The 12,526-nt window shown below is 47.8% G+C and overlaps 1 protein-coding gene across 2 annotated transcripts in view; it reads left to right on the top strand.

The window, feature by feature from the left end:
• pkhd1l1.1 (PKHD1 like 1, tandem duplicate 1) overlaps window positions 1-11,614 on the top strand; it is a 32,043-nt gene extending 20,429 nt beyond the window's left edge. For both annotated transcript variants that reach the window (XM_078081169.1, XM_078081170.1), the window contains exons 49-77: window positions 92-1,121; window positions 1,394-1,585; window positions 1,804-1,955; window positions 2,071-2,230; window positions 2,606-2,777; window positions 3,207-3,295; window positions 3,388-3,551; window positions 3,776-3,905; window positions 4,422-4,540; window positions 4,812-4,941; window positions 5,089-5,262; window positions 5,397-5,500; window positions 5,975-6,101; window positions 6,219-6,340; window positions 6,434-6,524; window positions 6,610-6,758; window positions 7,107-7,229; window positions 7,334-7,445; window positions 7,569-7,685; window positions 7,763-7,928; window positions 8,105-8,337; window positions 8,541-8,705; window positions 8,811-8,968; window positions 9,081-9,216; window positions 9,368-9,712; window positions 9,805-9,956; window positions 10,045-10,191; window positions 10,467-10,620; window positions 10,909-11,614. In XM_078081169.1, coding sequence (XP_077937295.1) covers window positions 92-1,121; window positions 1,394-1,585; window positions 1,804-1,955; window positions 2,071-2,230; window positions 2,606-2,777; window positions 3,207-3,295; window positions 3,388-3,551; window positions 3,776-3,905; window positions 4,422-4,540; window positions 4,812-4,941; window positions 5,089-5,262; window positions 5,397-5,500; window positions 5,975-6,101; window positions 6,219-6,340; window positions 6,434-6,524; window positions 6,610-6,758; window positions 7,107-7,229; window positions 7,334-7,445; window positions 7,569-7,685; window positions 7,763-7,928; window positions 8,105-8,337; window positions 8,541-8,705; window positions 8,811-8,968; window positions 9,081-9,216; window positions 9,368-9,712; window positions 9,805-9,956; window positions 10,045-10,191; window positions 10,467-10,620; window positions 10,909-11,117 — 5,322 coding nt within the window. In that variant the 3' untranslated portion in view covers window positions 11,118-11,614. The remainder of the gene's footprint in view (window positions 1-91; window positions 1,122-1,393; window positions 1,586-1,803; window positions 1,956-2,070; window positions 2,231-2,605; window positions 2,778-3,206; window positions 3,296-3,387; window positions 3,552-3,775; window positions 3,906-4,421; window positions 4,541-4,811; window positions 4,942-5,088; window positions 5,263-5,396; window positions 5,501-5,974; window positions 6,102-6,218; window positions 6,341-6,433; window positions 6,525-6,609; window positions 6,759-7,106; window positions 7,230-7,333; window positions 7,446-7,568; window positions 7,686-7,762; window positions 7,929-8,104; window positions 8,338-8,540; window positions 8,706-8,810; window positions 8,969-9,080; window positions 9,217-9,367; window positions 9,713-9,804; window positions 9,957-10,044; window positions 10,192-10,466; window positions 10,621-10,908) is intronic.
• Window positions 11,615-12,526: the final 912 nt, after the last annotated feature.

The following is a 12,526-nucleotide window of genomic DNA, read 5'->3' on the forward strand; positions in this document are numbered from 1 at the left end:
TGCCGTGTCGTATTTTATCCTGTGCATCTAGTTCTGTTTATCAGATCCTTCAGACCATTCTCTCCAATGCACGTTGGATGTTTCCTTTCAGGTCTACTATGCAGGACAGGCCTTCAGGCTGGGGCGTTATCCCATCCACTGGCATCTGATGGGAGACATCGACCACAAGTCCTACGTGCGGGGTTGCGGCATCCACCGGACCTTCAACAGGGCCGTGACCATCCACAACACCCACAATCTGTTGGTGGAGCACAACGTCATCTACGACATCATGGGCGGGGCCTTCTTCATCGAGGACGGTATCGAGACGGGGAACATCTTGCAGTACAACCTGGCCGTGTTCGTCAAACAGAGCACCAGCCTGCTGAACGACGACGTCACGCCCGCCGCCTACTGGGTCACCAATCCCAACAACATCATCCGCCACAACGCCGCCGCGGGCGGCACCCACTTCGGCTTCTGGTACCGAATGCACGAGCACCCCGACGGCTCGTCCTACGACGCCAACATCTGCCAGAAGAGGGTTCCCCTCGGTATGTTTTACAACAACACCGTGCACTCCCAGGGCTGGTTCGGCCTCTGGATCTTCGCGGACTTCTTCCCCATGCGGGACGGCGGCTGCCTGTCCGCGACCCCCGAGCCGGCCGTATTCCGCTCCCTCACCGCCTGGAACTGTGAGAAAGGCGCCGAGTGGGTGAACGGCGGCGCTGTGCAGTTCGTCGACTTCACCGCGGTCAACAACGAGAAAGCCGGCGTGGAAGCCAAGCGCGTGATGCAGTGGGCCGTGAGCGGCTACGGAGAGGCAGGGGGGGCGACGATGTCCAACAGCACCATCGTGGGCCACCTGGACGAGCTCGGACTGGGAGGCAACTACTGCACGCGGCGAGGTGTCATCGCGCCGCTCGACGACGGCCTGAGCGTCATTAACACCAAGTTCATCAACTTTAACCGGGACTCCTGCGCAACCATCGGGGTGGCCGCCATTGATGGGACGTGCGTGGATCGCTGTGGTGGCTGGGCTGTGAGGTTCAGTGGGAACCAGTACTTTGACTCCCCCAACAAGGTGGGCTTCAGGTGGGAGCACGAAGGGCAGCTGGTCGACACTGATGGCTCCCTCACAGGTACTTCGTCCTTCGTCGTTTTGTTGTATAACCTTTCCAAAGTACTTCTTTAATCAATCCATTTTCAGAAAAATTTTGTTACTGTATACAGTATATATCTCTATATTTCTTATTGTCAATAATAAGCAAAAAACAACCTTTTATATCCTTTTTGTATGTTAGTACAACCGCACTGTAAAATTAAAAATTCTTTTGAAGTTCATTTAAATCAGCTTTAAATGGGCTCATCTTCCATCCCTGCATGCGACTAAACCAAGATTCCTTGTTTCCAGGACACATAAACCACAAAGTGGTGCCTATGAGCCCCCTGCTGGATCCCGCTCACTGTTCCCAGAGTGACGAGTGGAGTGTGGGCTTCCCGGGGGCCGTGTGCGACCACACCGTCAACTTCCATCGACTGGCGTTGAACAACCCGTCGCCGACCTCTCTGCAGGGCAAGGACATCATCTTAACCAACTCCCACGGTACATTTACATGGAACTCATCTGTAAATCTGTATTCAACTCTACTGGGAATTATTGGACAGCGCAATAATAATATATTTCATCAAATATTATGAATATTATTATAAATAGCACATAACAAACTAAACCATCTAATATAAATAAATAAATATATACATATATTCATTTATTTATATCTATATTATTTATATATTTATATAAGTGGTTTTGAATTGCAGGCAGCAGTGCTATTCCCTTTCTGAAGAAGAGGATGACCCATAAGCTCGGCTGGATGGCCCTGCTGCCCTCTGGACAAACGTACAACTGGTACTTCAAAGATATGGATCACATCACCAACATCACTTACAGTGCAAAATTCTACGGTTTCAGCGTACGTGAGAGACCCGTCACATGCTGTGATATAATATGACAGTACTGTAAGAGCTTTCTGCCTCTTTCACTGTATACTGACACTATCACTGTCTTTTTGTCCCCCCGCGTCACAGTCGGATCAATATGTGATCATCAACCACAACCTCACCCAGAGTCCTGATCGATTCAGGATCCTCGACGAGAGGAGCGGCTCGTCGACGCCGCTGAGCTTCAGTGACAACAATAACGGAGACTGGTACTTCGACAACAGCACCAACAACCTCCACTACATCGGTTAGGCACACTCAGATCTATTGCTAATTTTTTTTTTTTGTCTATTACGCAACAACAAAAAAGCCCAACATTGATGTTGCGAGATGTTGACGCTTAAATATAAAATATATTTGTATATATTGTATAATTATGTATTGTCTGTGCGGTCTGAAACGGAGCGTTTTAGAAAGAGGTTTATTCAGACAGTATGAGAGAAATACTGTGTTATTTCAACATTGAAGCTTGTAGAACAAAGAAACATGTTCCAGTAGAAACCCCAAATGAGTGTAGCAACCTGAATGTGCACCATACGTCTCTTTTAAAAGCCGCAGTTAGCTAGAACATTCTTTCATCTCCGCCATGCGCCCCCCCCCCCCCCCCCCCCCGTGTCCGCAGTGTCTGGGAAGACAAACCAGCGCAGGCGTCGGGACAGCGTGGACCGCTCCATGAAGGACACCGCCGTGGACTTCAAAGTCTACCGCTGCTTCTACCTGGACTGCATCCAACCAACACCCCCACCTCCAGCCACGCTCGCCCCTCTACCCGCCCACCGGCCTGACCACTTCATGTACGTTCATCCCCCCATGCAACATGCCACTCGTGACCAGCAGGAAACTCAGCAGACTGCAGAATAACAATTTATAGCCAAATTCACTTAATGTATTAAAAGTAGGAGTCGCATCTTGTTGCCACAGTTTCTAACATTTTTAGGTGTATTATCACTGATGTATGATCATGCAGTTTTTTAGCTGTGGTTGGTTGAGGTACATTTTGAAAACTTCAAACTTATTATACAAACAAATAAAGAGGTGTCTTTCTATATGAGCGCATGCTAAAAGTCATATCTTGCAGTGCTATCTAAGTATCTATCTTCTATCTTGATTTAAATTTAAATATTTAAAAACATTTGAATTTCTTTTGATTTGGGAAGCTGAAAGGAGTTGTTGTTGTCTCCTAATCCTAAAATGCTCTTTGTACTGCACGTGTCCCTCTCTAGCCGGTGGTCCAATGCCTCCTTCTGGACAAGTTCACCTGAAAACAACTTCACTGCACCTACAGAGGGTGCTGACGTGGTCATCCCATCGGGTAACAAAATAAAAAACTTTATTTCCACAGTGTTGATTTGATTGTATACTGTTGTATTAATTAATTAATTAATACTCGTGTACCCCCCACAGGGACGTGGGTCGTGTTGGACAGTGACACTCCCCCCCTCAACAAGCTGACAGTCATCGGAGTTCTGGAGATCCCCGACAACATGAACAGCTCGTCGTCGAGGCAGGCCCGGGCCGTCCCCGAGTACAGCAGCGTGGTGCTGGACGCCGTCTACATCTCCATCCAGGTCAGTGTGATCAGTGGTCATCTCCTTGATCCGCAGGAAGAGGTCTTCGGCTTGTGTGGGACTGGATGTCTCAGTATCTCCAGTGTCACGACTGAACGGAGAAAAGACGCCGGCTACTTGCTTATGTAAAAATGATCCGTTAGGAGTCAGATACTCACAGTATGACCCGTGCAGTTTGATCGCCGTGTTTGGTGAGCTGACGTCGGCGTCCCGTGCGCTTTCAGGGCGGCCGGCTGATTGCAGGCTGGAACGACGAGCCGTTCAGAGGTCAGCTGCACATCAAGCTGCGAGGGAACCACCGCACGCGGGACTGGCCTCTGCCCAACGGGCCCAACCAGGGCGCCAAGGTCCTGGGTGAGTGAACAGCAGCAGGAACAACCCCACGAAGCTGTTGTATTTCATGCACATGTCTTCTTCATATTCTAAACATATTTGTGTACTGCATTTGATTATATACTTCTTGTGTAACATTCTGCTGTATTTTATATATTGTAAATATAACTACATATTGTAATTTTGTAAACCTAGACATATGTTTTTATTTGAAAAAGTAATACAGATTTACATGTAATATTTCTACTCCTACACAGACACATGTAGGTGTATTTGTGTTAAAAATGGTTTGACAAAAAGAACTTTTATTGATTGTGTGATGACTTAATGAAGCGTCACTGCGCTCCATCAAACAGAAGACTGAGCTTATGATGCTCCTTTGTCTTCAGTTTATCACACCGTTAATGGCGTCTTCAGTGTGTTTACGAACTGACTCTGTGTGTGTGTGTGTGTGTGTGTGTGTGTGTGTGTGTGTGTGTGTGTGTGTGTGTGTGTGTGTGTGTGTGTGTGTCTGTGTGTGTCTGTGTTGTACCCCAGGTGTGTTCGGTACACTGGAGCTCTACGGACAACCTCGCAACGTGTACCACACCAAACTGGCCTCCAGCGCCGCCGCTGGCTCAAATACCTTGAACCTGTCGCAGTCCGTGGACTGGCAGGTCAGAGAACTGTCCTCTTACGGCGGCCTCGCTGTTTGTTTCATTGAACGGAGACTTTGGATGCTTGAGCTATTCATCCCTTTAAGTGTTTAGCTCTGATAACAGACCGGAGAAGCAGCACCAGTCGTTTTGCTGGTCTACCGCTGTCTAAGGCGGTTAGTTAGTTGTGTGTGGATAAATACCTCGTACCACCCAAACAAATTCAGACCGTCCTTTTGAGTTTGCTAGTACAGCATTTTGAGTATTTAACCACACGTCTGCTTGTGTGCAGGTCGGAGAAGAGGTGGTCATCTCCACCACCAGCTACAACGCCTGGGAGACGGAGAAACTCCAGATCACCGCCGTGTCAGCAGACGGCCACGTCCTGACCCTGAACCAGCCTTTGACCCACACGCACATCAGTCAGTCCAGCGTCTCTGTGGAAACAGCAAATGAGCTAGAATGTTAAACCGCTGCAACATTTATATTTGGTTTTGATATCCACGTTGCAGTTGTACATATAATGGTTTGCTTTGTATCGCTGTATTGACCCTAATCTTTGTCTTCAGGTGAGACTCACCCCGTCTCAGGTACGCCGTTGTCCTACACTTTGGCGGCTGATGTCGGCCTTCTGACCAGGAACATTAAGATCATCGGTGAGGAGTATCCAGAGATGATCTCGGAGTCATTCGGAGCCAGAGTTTTAGTGGGCAGCTACTCCTGGAATGGAGTTGACTACAAAGGTTAAAGTACACATTCTGACATCCCAACCAGAGTGAACTTTAAAGCAGTTCACCTAATCTTTGATGAACATTAAGTGCACCTTTGTGGTTTATATTCAGACTCATTAACCATCTGGTCCTTTCGTGTTTTACAGGCAAGGCTCAGATGAGGAATGTGGAGTTCTTCCGCTCTGGTCAAGAAGGCTGGACCGACTCCACCGACCCTCGTTACTCGGTGGCCTTCCTCAACCTGGGAGAGGTAAAGCAACACACACACACACACACGCACACACACACACACACACACACACACACACACACACACACACACTAGCTGTAGGACTAAAGGACTACGTGCATATTAAATAACTTTAATCTGGAGGACACGTGGTCGAAGTGCGTTGTAGAAGTACCGGACTGCATTGATATATCACACATTTGTATTACAATACTTTTAGAGTAGTACGCTGCTCCATCGCGTTGGAGGAATGTGTTCAGATGGAGAATTATTGCTCAGGATGTGATTGATATTTAGTTTCATTAAAATGAAGAATGAAAATATAATTTTTATTAGTACAGCAATATTTTCTCTTTGTCCCAGAATTGTGCAGGAATAATAGCTCACTTTCTTCTACATGAATGTCTAACTGCATAACTGAGCTGAATATTTTGTCTCCTGTAACATTCAGCAGGGCTTCACATTACCAATATGTAATACTGTCTTTGTTAAAAGGTTTCAGAAGAAGACTCGTACATTCAGGGTTGTGCTTTCCATGACGGGTTCTCCCCGGCCATCGGAGTCTTTGAGACAGAAGGTCTGAACGTCGACGATAACGTCGTCCACCACACCGTGGGAGAAGGTAAACACGTCGGGGTCGAGATGCAATCAAATGATCACAACACGAGGCATGATTGTGCCAATTAAATTAAACGACCCCCCCCCCCCAGCACTAAAGTCCTAAGATCTGTGTGTGTAGGTATCAGAATTTGGGGCGACAAGGTGAAAGTGAGGAGGAACCTGGTGGTGATGACGCTGTGGCCCGGCTCCTATCAGGACAGGGAGGAGCCCTTTAACTACGCCTGGAACGCCGCCATCGAGGTCAGAATTGTCACAGTCCAACATGAACAGCGTTGACTGCAGAAATCTCTCTCTGCGTTCACAATCTCTACTGTGTTTTTTTTCTTTTTTCAGGTCAGTGAGGGGACAAACGTGGTGCTGCAGAATAACATTGTGGCAGGTTACGAGAGAGTCGCTTACCGCATCGACGGTGAACCGTGTCCAGGTAACGCATGTGATCCAAACGCCTCGGCTTCACTGCTCAGACGGAGAAAAACGGTACAGAGCTGCTGTCCTTTTTCCACACTCAGGTTACTCAAACGAGAATGAGGAGTGGATCCACAACGAGGCTCACGGCGGTCTGTTCGGAGTCTACCTGAACAAGGACGGCCTGCCCGGCTGCAGCCTCGTCCAGAGCTTCTTTGTCTGGAGGAGCTACGACTACGGCATCTACTTTCAGGTTCTGACTTCTTCCATTCAGTGGTGGGCCTCACAGTCTCACTGCATGTGACTGCTTCAAGAGGAAAAAGGGCAGGGAGAGTAAAAAGAAACTGGGACTTTAATCATATATAATGGGTTTGGAGGAAGCACTGAAGTTCACTTTGTTTCTGCTTTTTGGAGATGAATTGGAGATGAGTTCTGAAAACGTTTTACCTGAGAAATATTTCTGGAAAATATCTCTAAAAGCTGAATTAAGGGATCCCAAGAAAAAAGGAGCCACATGATTAAAAACTCAATCTAGATCGATTGTTGACAATGACAACTGACCTCCGTCCTCGTCTCCGTCTTCCTCCTTCCGCCCTGACAGACCATCATGAGCGTTATCGTGTCCAACGTGACCCTGGTGGACAACGGCATGGGGGTGATGCCTCTCATCTACGCTCCCCCCTCCCTCTCTCACGCGTACGCCGACAAAACCGTACACGTTCAGGTGGATTTCCTGTCTCGGCCGTCCCTTTTTCTCTCATATTTATTTATTTCACGCATCATGTAGTGGACAGATGTCACATTCCCTGCTGCTCGCCTTCTCCTCAGAACGCCTTGATTGTTGGCAGCAGCCCGAGCTTCGACTGTTCGGCCACTCTGCCCAGCGGCGACTTCAACGTGGTCAACAGCGACGGCCACCGAGCCCCACGACCCCTCCCAGGTGTGCAGAGCGCAGGCTGGAGCCGGCGCCACGTCGCCCGTCACTGCTCATCCCGGGACGCCGTCACGTTCACCCTCTGGCAGTTTGTTTGAACACCTCTGTGGCTCCTTTCTCTCTGCACAGGTGGCAGATCTGGAATCTGTTGGCCGAACTTTGCATCCAATCACAACACTGCTCCGATGAAGGTCCATCATCTAAACATGAACTACAACGCCATCAAAGGACTGATGAAAGTCACCGGTGAGTTTAGGCTCCAGTAGTGATGTGTAAATATCTAAATTAGAGCATATCCCTTATTTCCCTACCTGGCTCCCCAGACACGATGTTTGTCGGTTTCCGCACGGCCTGCTCTGGCGAGACCGACGTCATGTTCCTCACCAACCCGATCAACGAAGACCTGCAGCACCCCGTGCAGGTTTCAGGCATAACAGTGATAGACAGCACAGAGGAGGCCAAGGTCTTCATCCACCGGCCGGACGTCAGGTAAATCATTGCACGTCAACACCCCAAGTATGACCTACATTTTCAAAGTTGCAATATTTTAAACTGACAAACCCCATGTTTTTAAATCCAAACAGCATGAGATTTTAGCTTTAAACTTCCAGGTGTTTTACTCGCAATCAAAGCAAATGGATGTCATGATGTTTTTGTTGCCTCAGGAAAGCGAACCCGGCTGACTGCGTGGACATGGACTGCGACGCGAAGAAGAAGAGCCTGCTGAAGGACTTGGACGGCTCGTTCCTGGGCGCGGTGGGAGCTGTGGTGCCTCAGTCCGAGTACGAGTGGGGAGGTGATCCCAGGAGAGGGCTGGGCGACTACCGCATCCCCAAGGTCATGCTCACGTTCCCCAACGGCAGCCGCATCCCCGTGAACCAGATCGCTCCGCACAAAGGTAAACTCCATTAATGGAGAAACGAAAAGCGTTAAATACTCATGGAAAGACAGTGGCTGGCTTCGACGGCATGTTGGAACCATCCTCGGAAATACAATATATAAATATGTGAATCACAGACCTGGAAGAGGAGGCTGGAGTGCCGAGATGAAACTTGTTGAAACGTTGTAAGTTACAAAATGCCGTGTTGCTTAATTCATCAGGTGTGATCAGGGAAGGCTGCTCGTACATGAGCTCCTGGCAGAGCTACAAGTGTTTCGGGCTGAACTACAGGATGCTGGCTATTGAGAGTCTGGACTCGGACACAGAGACCCGCCGTCTCTCCCCCGTCGCTGTGCTCGGACGCGGCTTCTTGGATCTGATCAACGGTGGGTTGCGCCCGGTTGTTCGGAAGAGTTTAAAATGGCCTCTGTGAGATCCGTTTTAAAAACCAAGAGGAAGTCTTTAATGTGTCTGTGTGTCTTTGCATCCAGGTCCTCAGGATCACGGCTGGTGCTCGGGTTACACCTGCCAGCAGAGGGTGTCTCTCTTCCACAGCATCGTGGCCACGGGTTTCTCCTTCGACGTGTTCTTCACCAGCGTCAGTCCTCAGAAGCTTCGCCTCATGATGCTCAACGCTGACCCATCTGAGGTCAGAATACTAACTAGGCTTCTCCAGCTTCATTTTAATGCGACTCTTAAATGTGATAACAAATCCATATATGACCTATTAAACACCTCTGGGCCTTTTTTGATTTGTGCAGAGCGTCATCGTGTCAGTCTTCTACTCCAAGCCGCAGCGGTTGGACGTGTACGTTGACAACAGTCTGGTTGCTCCGACTAACGTCCTGTGGAACTCTGACAACACTGACTACACCCTGAAGAAGCCCAGCTATCCAGGTACGACCGCTCTACATATGCGGGCCGGCCGCGTCCGCCGTGTTTCTGCTGTTGGGGGAATGATGTATGTGGATTGTGGGCCTTTGCATTTGAAAACATCTTTTTCCTTTCAACAATCTGTTCATCTTTCTTTTATCCCTTTTTTCTTTAGGTCAACATGACCCCCAGCTGAACGCCACTCTAGGCACCAACTACTTTGACCACGAGTCTAAGATGCTGAGGGTCGTGGTGAGAGGCTCCAAGCCGGTGGAGATCCGAACCGCCCCGGTGCTGATCATCTCCTTCGAGCTGCCCGCCATGACCGAGGCCGAGTTCTTCGGTGACAGCCTGATTCAGAACCTCGCTACGTTCCTCAAAGTTCCCCCAAACATGATCCGAATCACCAACATCATCCGGGAGGACGGAGGCTCGAGGCGGAGGAGGAGATCCACGGGCCTGAAGGTGGAGGTGGAGATCAAGAAACCCCTGGTCCACCAAACCTCCAACACCACCAACGGTTGGTGGGAGAAGAACTCTGGTTTACGTGTTGACATGATGCAATGCTCAAGGGTCTTGTTCACATCTCTGTGTTCCCTCGGGTCTCCTCAGATGATGAGGACTTCACACTGTTGAAGAACATCGCCGACGACCTGGGACAGGCCGCCGTCTCCGGGAGCCTCAGTCATTCAATCGGCTTCAACGTCTCCTCGATGGGCGTCATCCCTCCTCCTCCCCCGTCCTCTGACCCCAGCTGGAGAGAGGTGAACGTCAAGACTTAAACACGGCAGCATTTGCGCAGTAAAAAGTGTCAGCTCACCGGTTCGCTGGTCCTCTGCCCTGACACCTCAGGAGGCCACAGAGGAAGTGACGAGGGAAGAGCCGGCGGTGAGCTATGTGTCCAGCGTGAGCGCCCTGTTGCTGGTAGAGGAGCCGATAGCCGGCGAGTACGTGGGTCCTCTGCACCAGCAGCCGAGTCTGATGGCCGTGGACGAGCAGGTGAGGTAGCGCACAGCTGGAGAGCATCAGGACAGGATGTCTGTGGCTGGAGGACTTTTCTGGATTTTCTGGCATCTCTCTACTATTTCTATACCGAATACCACCGATACCACCTGAAAGTAGAGTTTCTGGGATCACATTTGAACACCAGAAGACACCAGAAATAAAATATAAAATACCATTTTATGGTATACGTTATACCATCTCTTTAAAAGTGACGGAGAAGAGTCCACACAGGGTTGAAGTGGACACTTCTTTTGTGCTCTGGTCTGCAGGGAAACTGTGTCTCTGTGGGAGTGACGTCCCTCACTGTCACGGCCAGCCTGAAGGACGCCGCTGGGAGCAGCGTGGATGGACTGCAAGGAAACACCACCATTCGGTTTAGGGCCTGCTGGGCGAACTTCACTGGCCTGTCCATTCAAAGCAGCGGTCCGTCTGCGTCATACTTTTAAAAGCAATACTGCAAAAATGAATAGATTAATGTCTTTTTTTTTGTTCATTTTGATTTTATCTTTAAAAATCAAGAAATAATTAGTGGAAAAAGACAAATATTCTTTGATTCCAGTTTCTCAAATATAAGGATGTGAATCGTCTCCATTATATTTGACAGTAAACTGAATGGACTGTTGAATTTTTTAGAGATCATTAATATTCACAGTGGTCCAGCCACTAAAAAAACATGCATGAGCACAATAAGGACCGCTCCTCTCCCTGCAGGCGAGAACCTGACCATGGTCTTCAACCTGAAGGACTGGGGCGCCGAGTCTCGCGCCTTCTCCGTCCAAGACAATCCGACCACGCAGTCGCCGCCTATAACCGACGGCAGCGTCTTCAGCTCCAGCGCCGCCGTGTCTGCCGGCAGTCTGTGTCTGGCCATCGTCATCTACGCTGTGGCCTGCTGCTTGGACGGCATTCCCCTCTGCTAGATAGATCTCTGCAGCCGAGAGGGTTTTTATGAGGGAAACGCTGACATCTTCAAGTATATCATCTTTTTCTGGGGTTCAATCTTCACTTAGAATTAAACAAAATGATACGGGTGGGGTAATGATTTCTTAAAAGTTATAGGTAAAAATCTGAAAGTGTCAGTTTGATATGCTTACTCTCATGGTGTGAAATCAAGATTGTGGTGAAGGCACACATAGCTTATGGAAAAGAAACAATACAGTTCGTCATGGAGAATAAATAGGGAGTCAGATGACGCCGGTTCAGTTTTGTAACGTGTCCCTCAGGAGATGACGGGACTCATGTGACAGTGGTTCAGTGATCACTTTTCCTCTGCAAAGATAACTTTCTAATGTTAAACAGGTGCCAAACGTGCTTAACTCGCCTTTGAAACCGTATGAAGGAAGATATGAAGTTAGTATTTTTATGATGATTAAAAACCAAACAATTTCTATTTTCAATAAATTCTATTTGTAATTAATTGATTGTTTTCGATCAAGTCCTTTTTCTAACACTCGGTGAAGCTCGGTGATCTAATAGCTCGTAGCTGTTTTTTTGTACAACTTGGTACCTGGTACGGCCTCCATTTGGACCTACTGAGGGGGCCCTTTCTGAAACTCTACATTCCTAGTCAGGTAATAAAAATTAATAGGAGCCTCTCTCTGCTATGATACAAATTCATGTGTGTGTGTTTATAATTAATTTATGCACTTCTGGTGTAAATAAACACCTTTAATATCAGGTGTTTTATAATAAATTCATGCATTTCTACAGTACGGAACTATTTTTAAAAGAAAGTGTTCATAGTACATTTCAGTACTTCTACAAAACCACCAGGTTATATAAATGTCAATGAACTCCTCTGTGCTGCCCCCTTCTGGTCCCTCTGGAATGCAGCTAAAGCTCTGGACCAGAACGCTGAAGCGGGTGGATTTGGTTTCCCCATGAAGTCAAACACAATGATACTGGAGACAATACAAGAAACACTGATCTTACATGTATTAACTTAAACTAACTTAAACTTAATTTGAACTGGCAACAATGCGCATTTGCAATATATTACATTTGCTGTAAATGAACCTTTTGTGAAGGTTCACATATACGTTATTGGAGAAACAAAGACCTGTGATCCAAATCATTTAAAGTAAACTCAACTTTACTAAAGAATGACTTGGTCAGAATGAGATTACCGGTACTATAAAAACTTTACAAATAATGGAAACAACTCATAGACATCTGAAATGAGCAACAAGGGGCAACAACCAGAACAAGCCGAGAAGGTTGGAAACCTTTGACATGTCACATTGTGATGGAACAGTGTACGTGTTTCATGTCAAATATTGATCTGAAAAGTAACTAAAGCTGTGAAAGAAATAGAGTAGAATAAGAAGAA

This window comes from Gasterosteus aculeatus, chromosome 10 (assembly GCF_964276395.1).
Source record: "Gasterosteus aculeatus chromosome 10, fGasAcu3.hap1.1, whole genome shotgun sequence".
NCBI lineage: Eukaryota > Metazoa > Chordata > Actinopteri > Perciformes > Gasterosteidae > Gasterosteus > Gasterosteus aculeatus.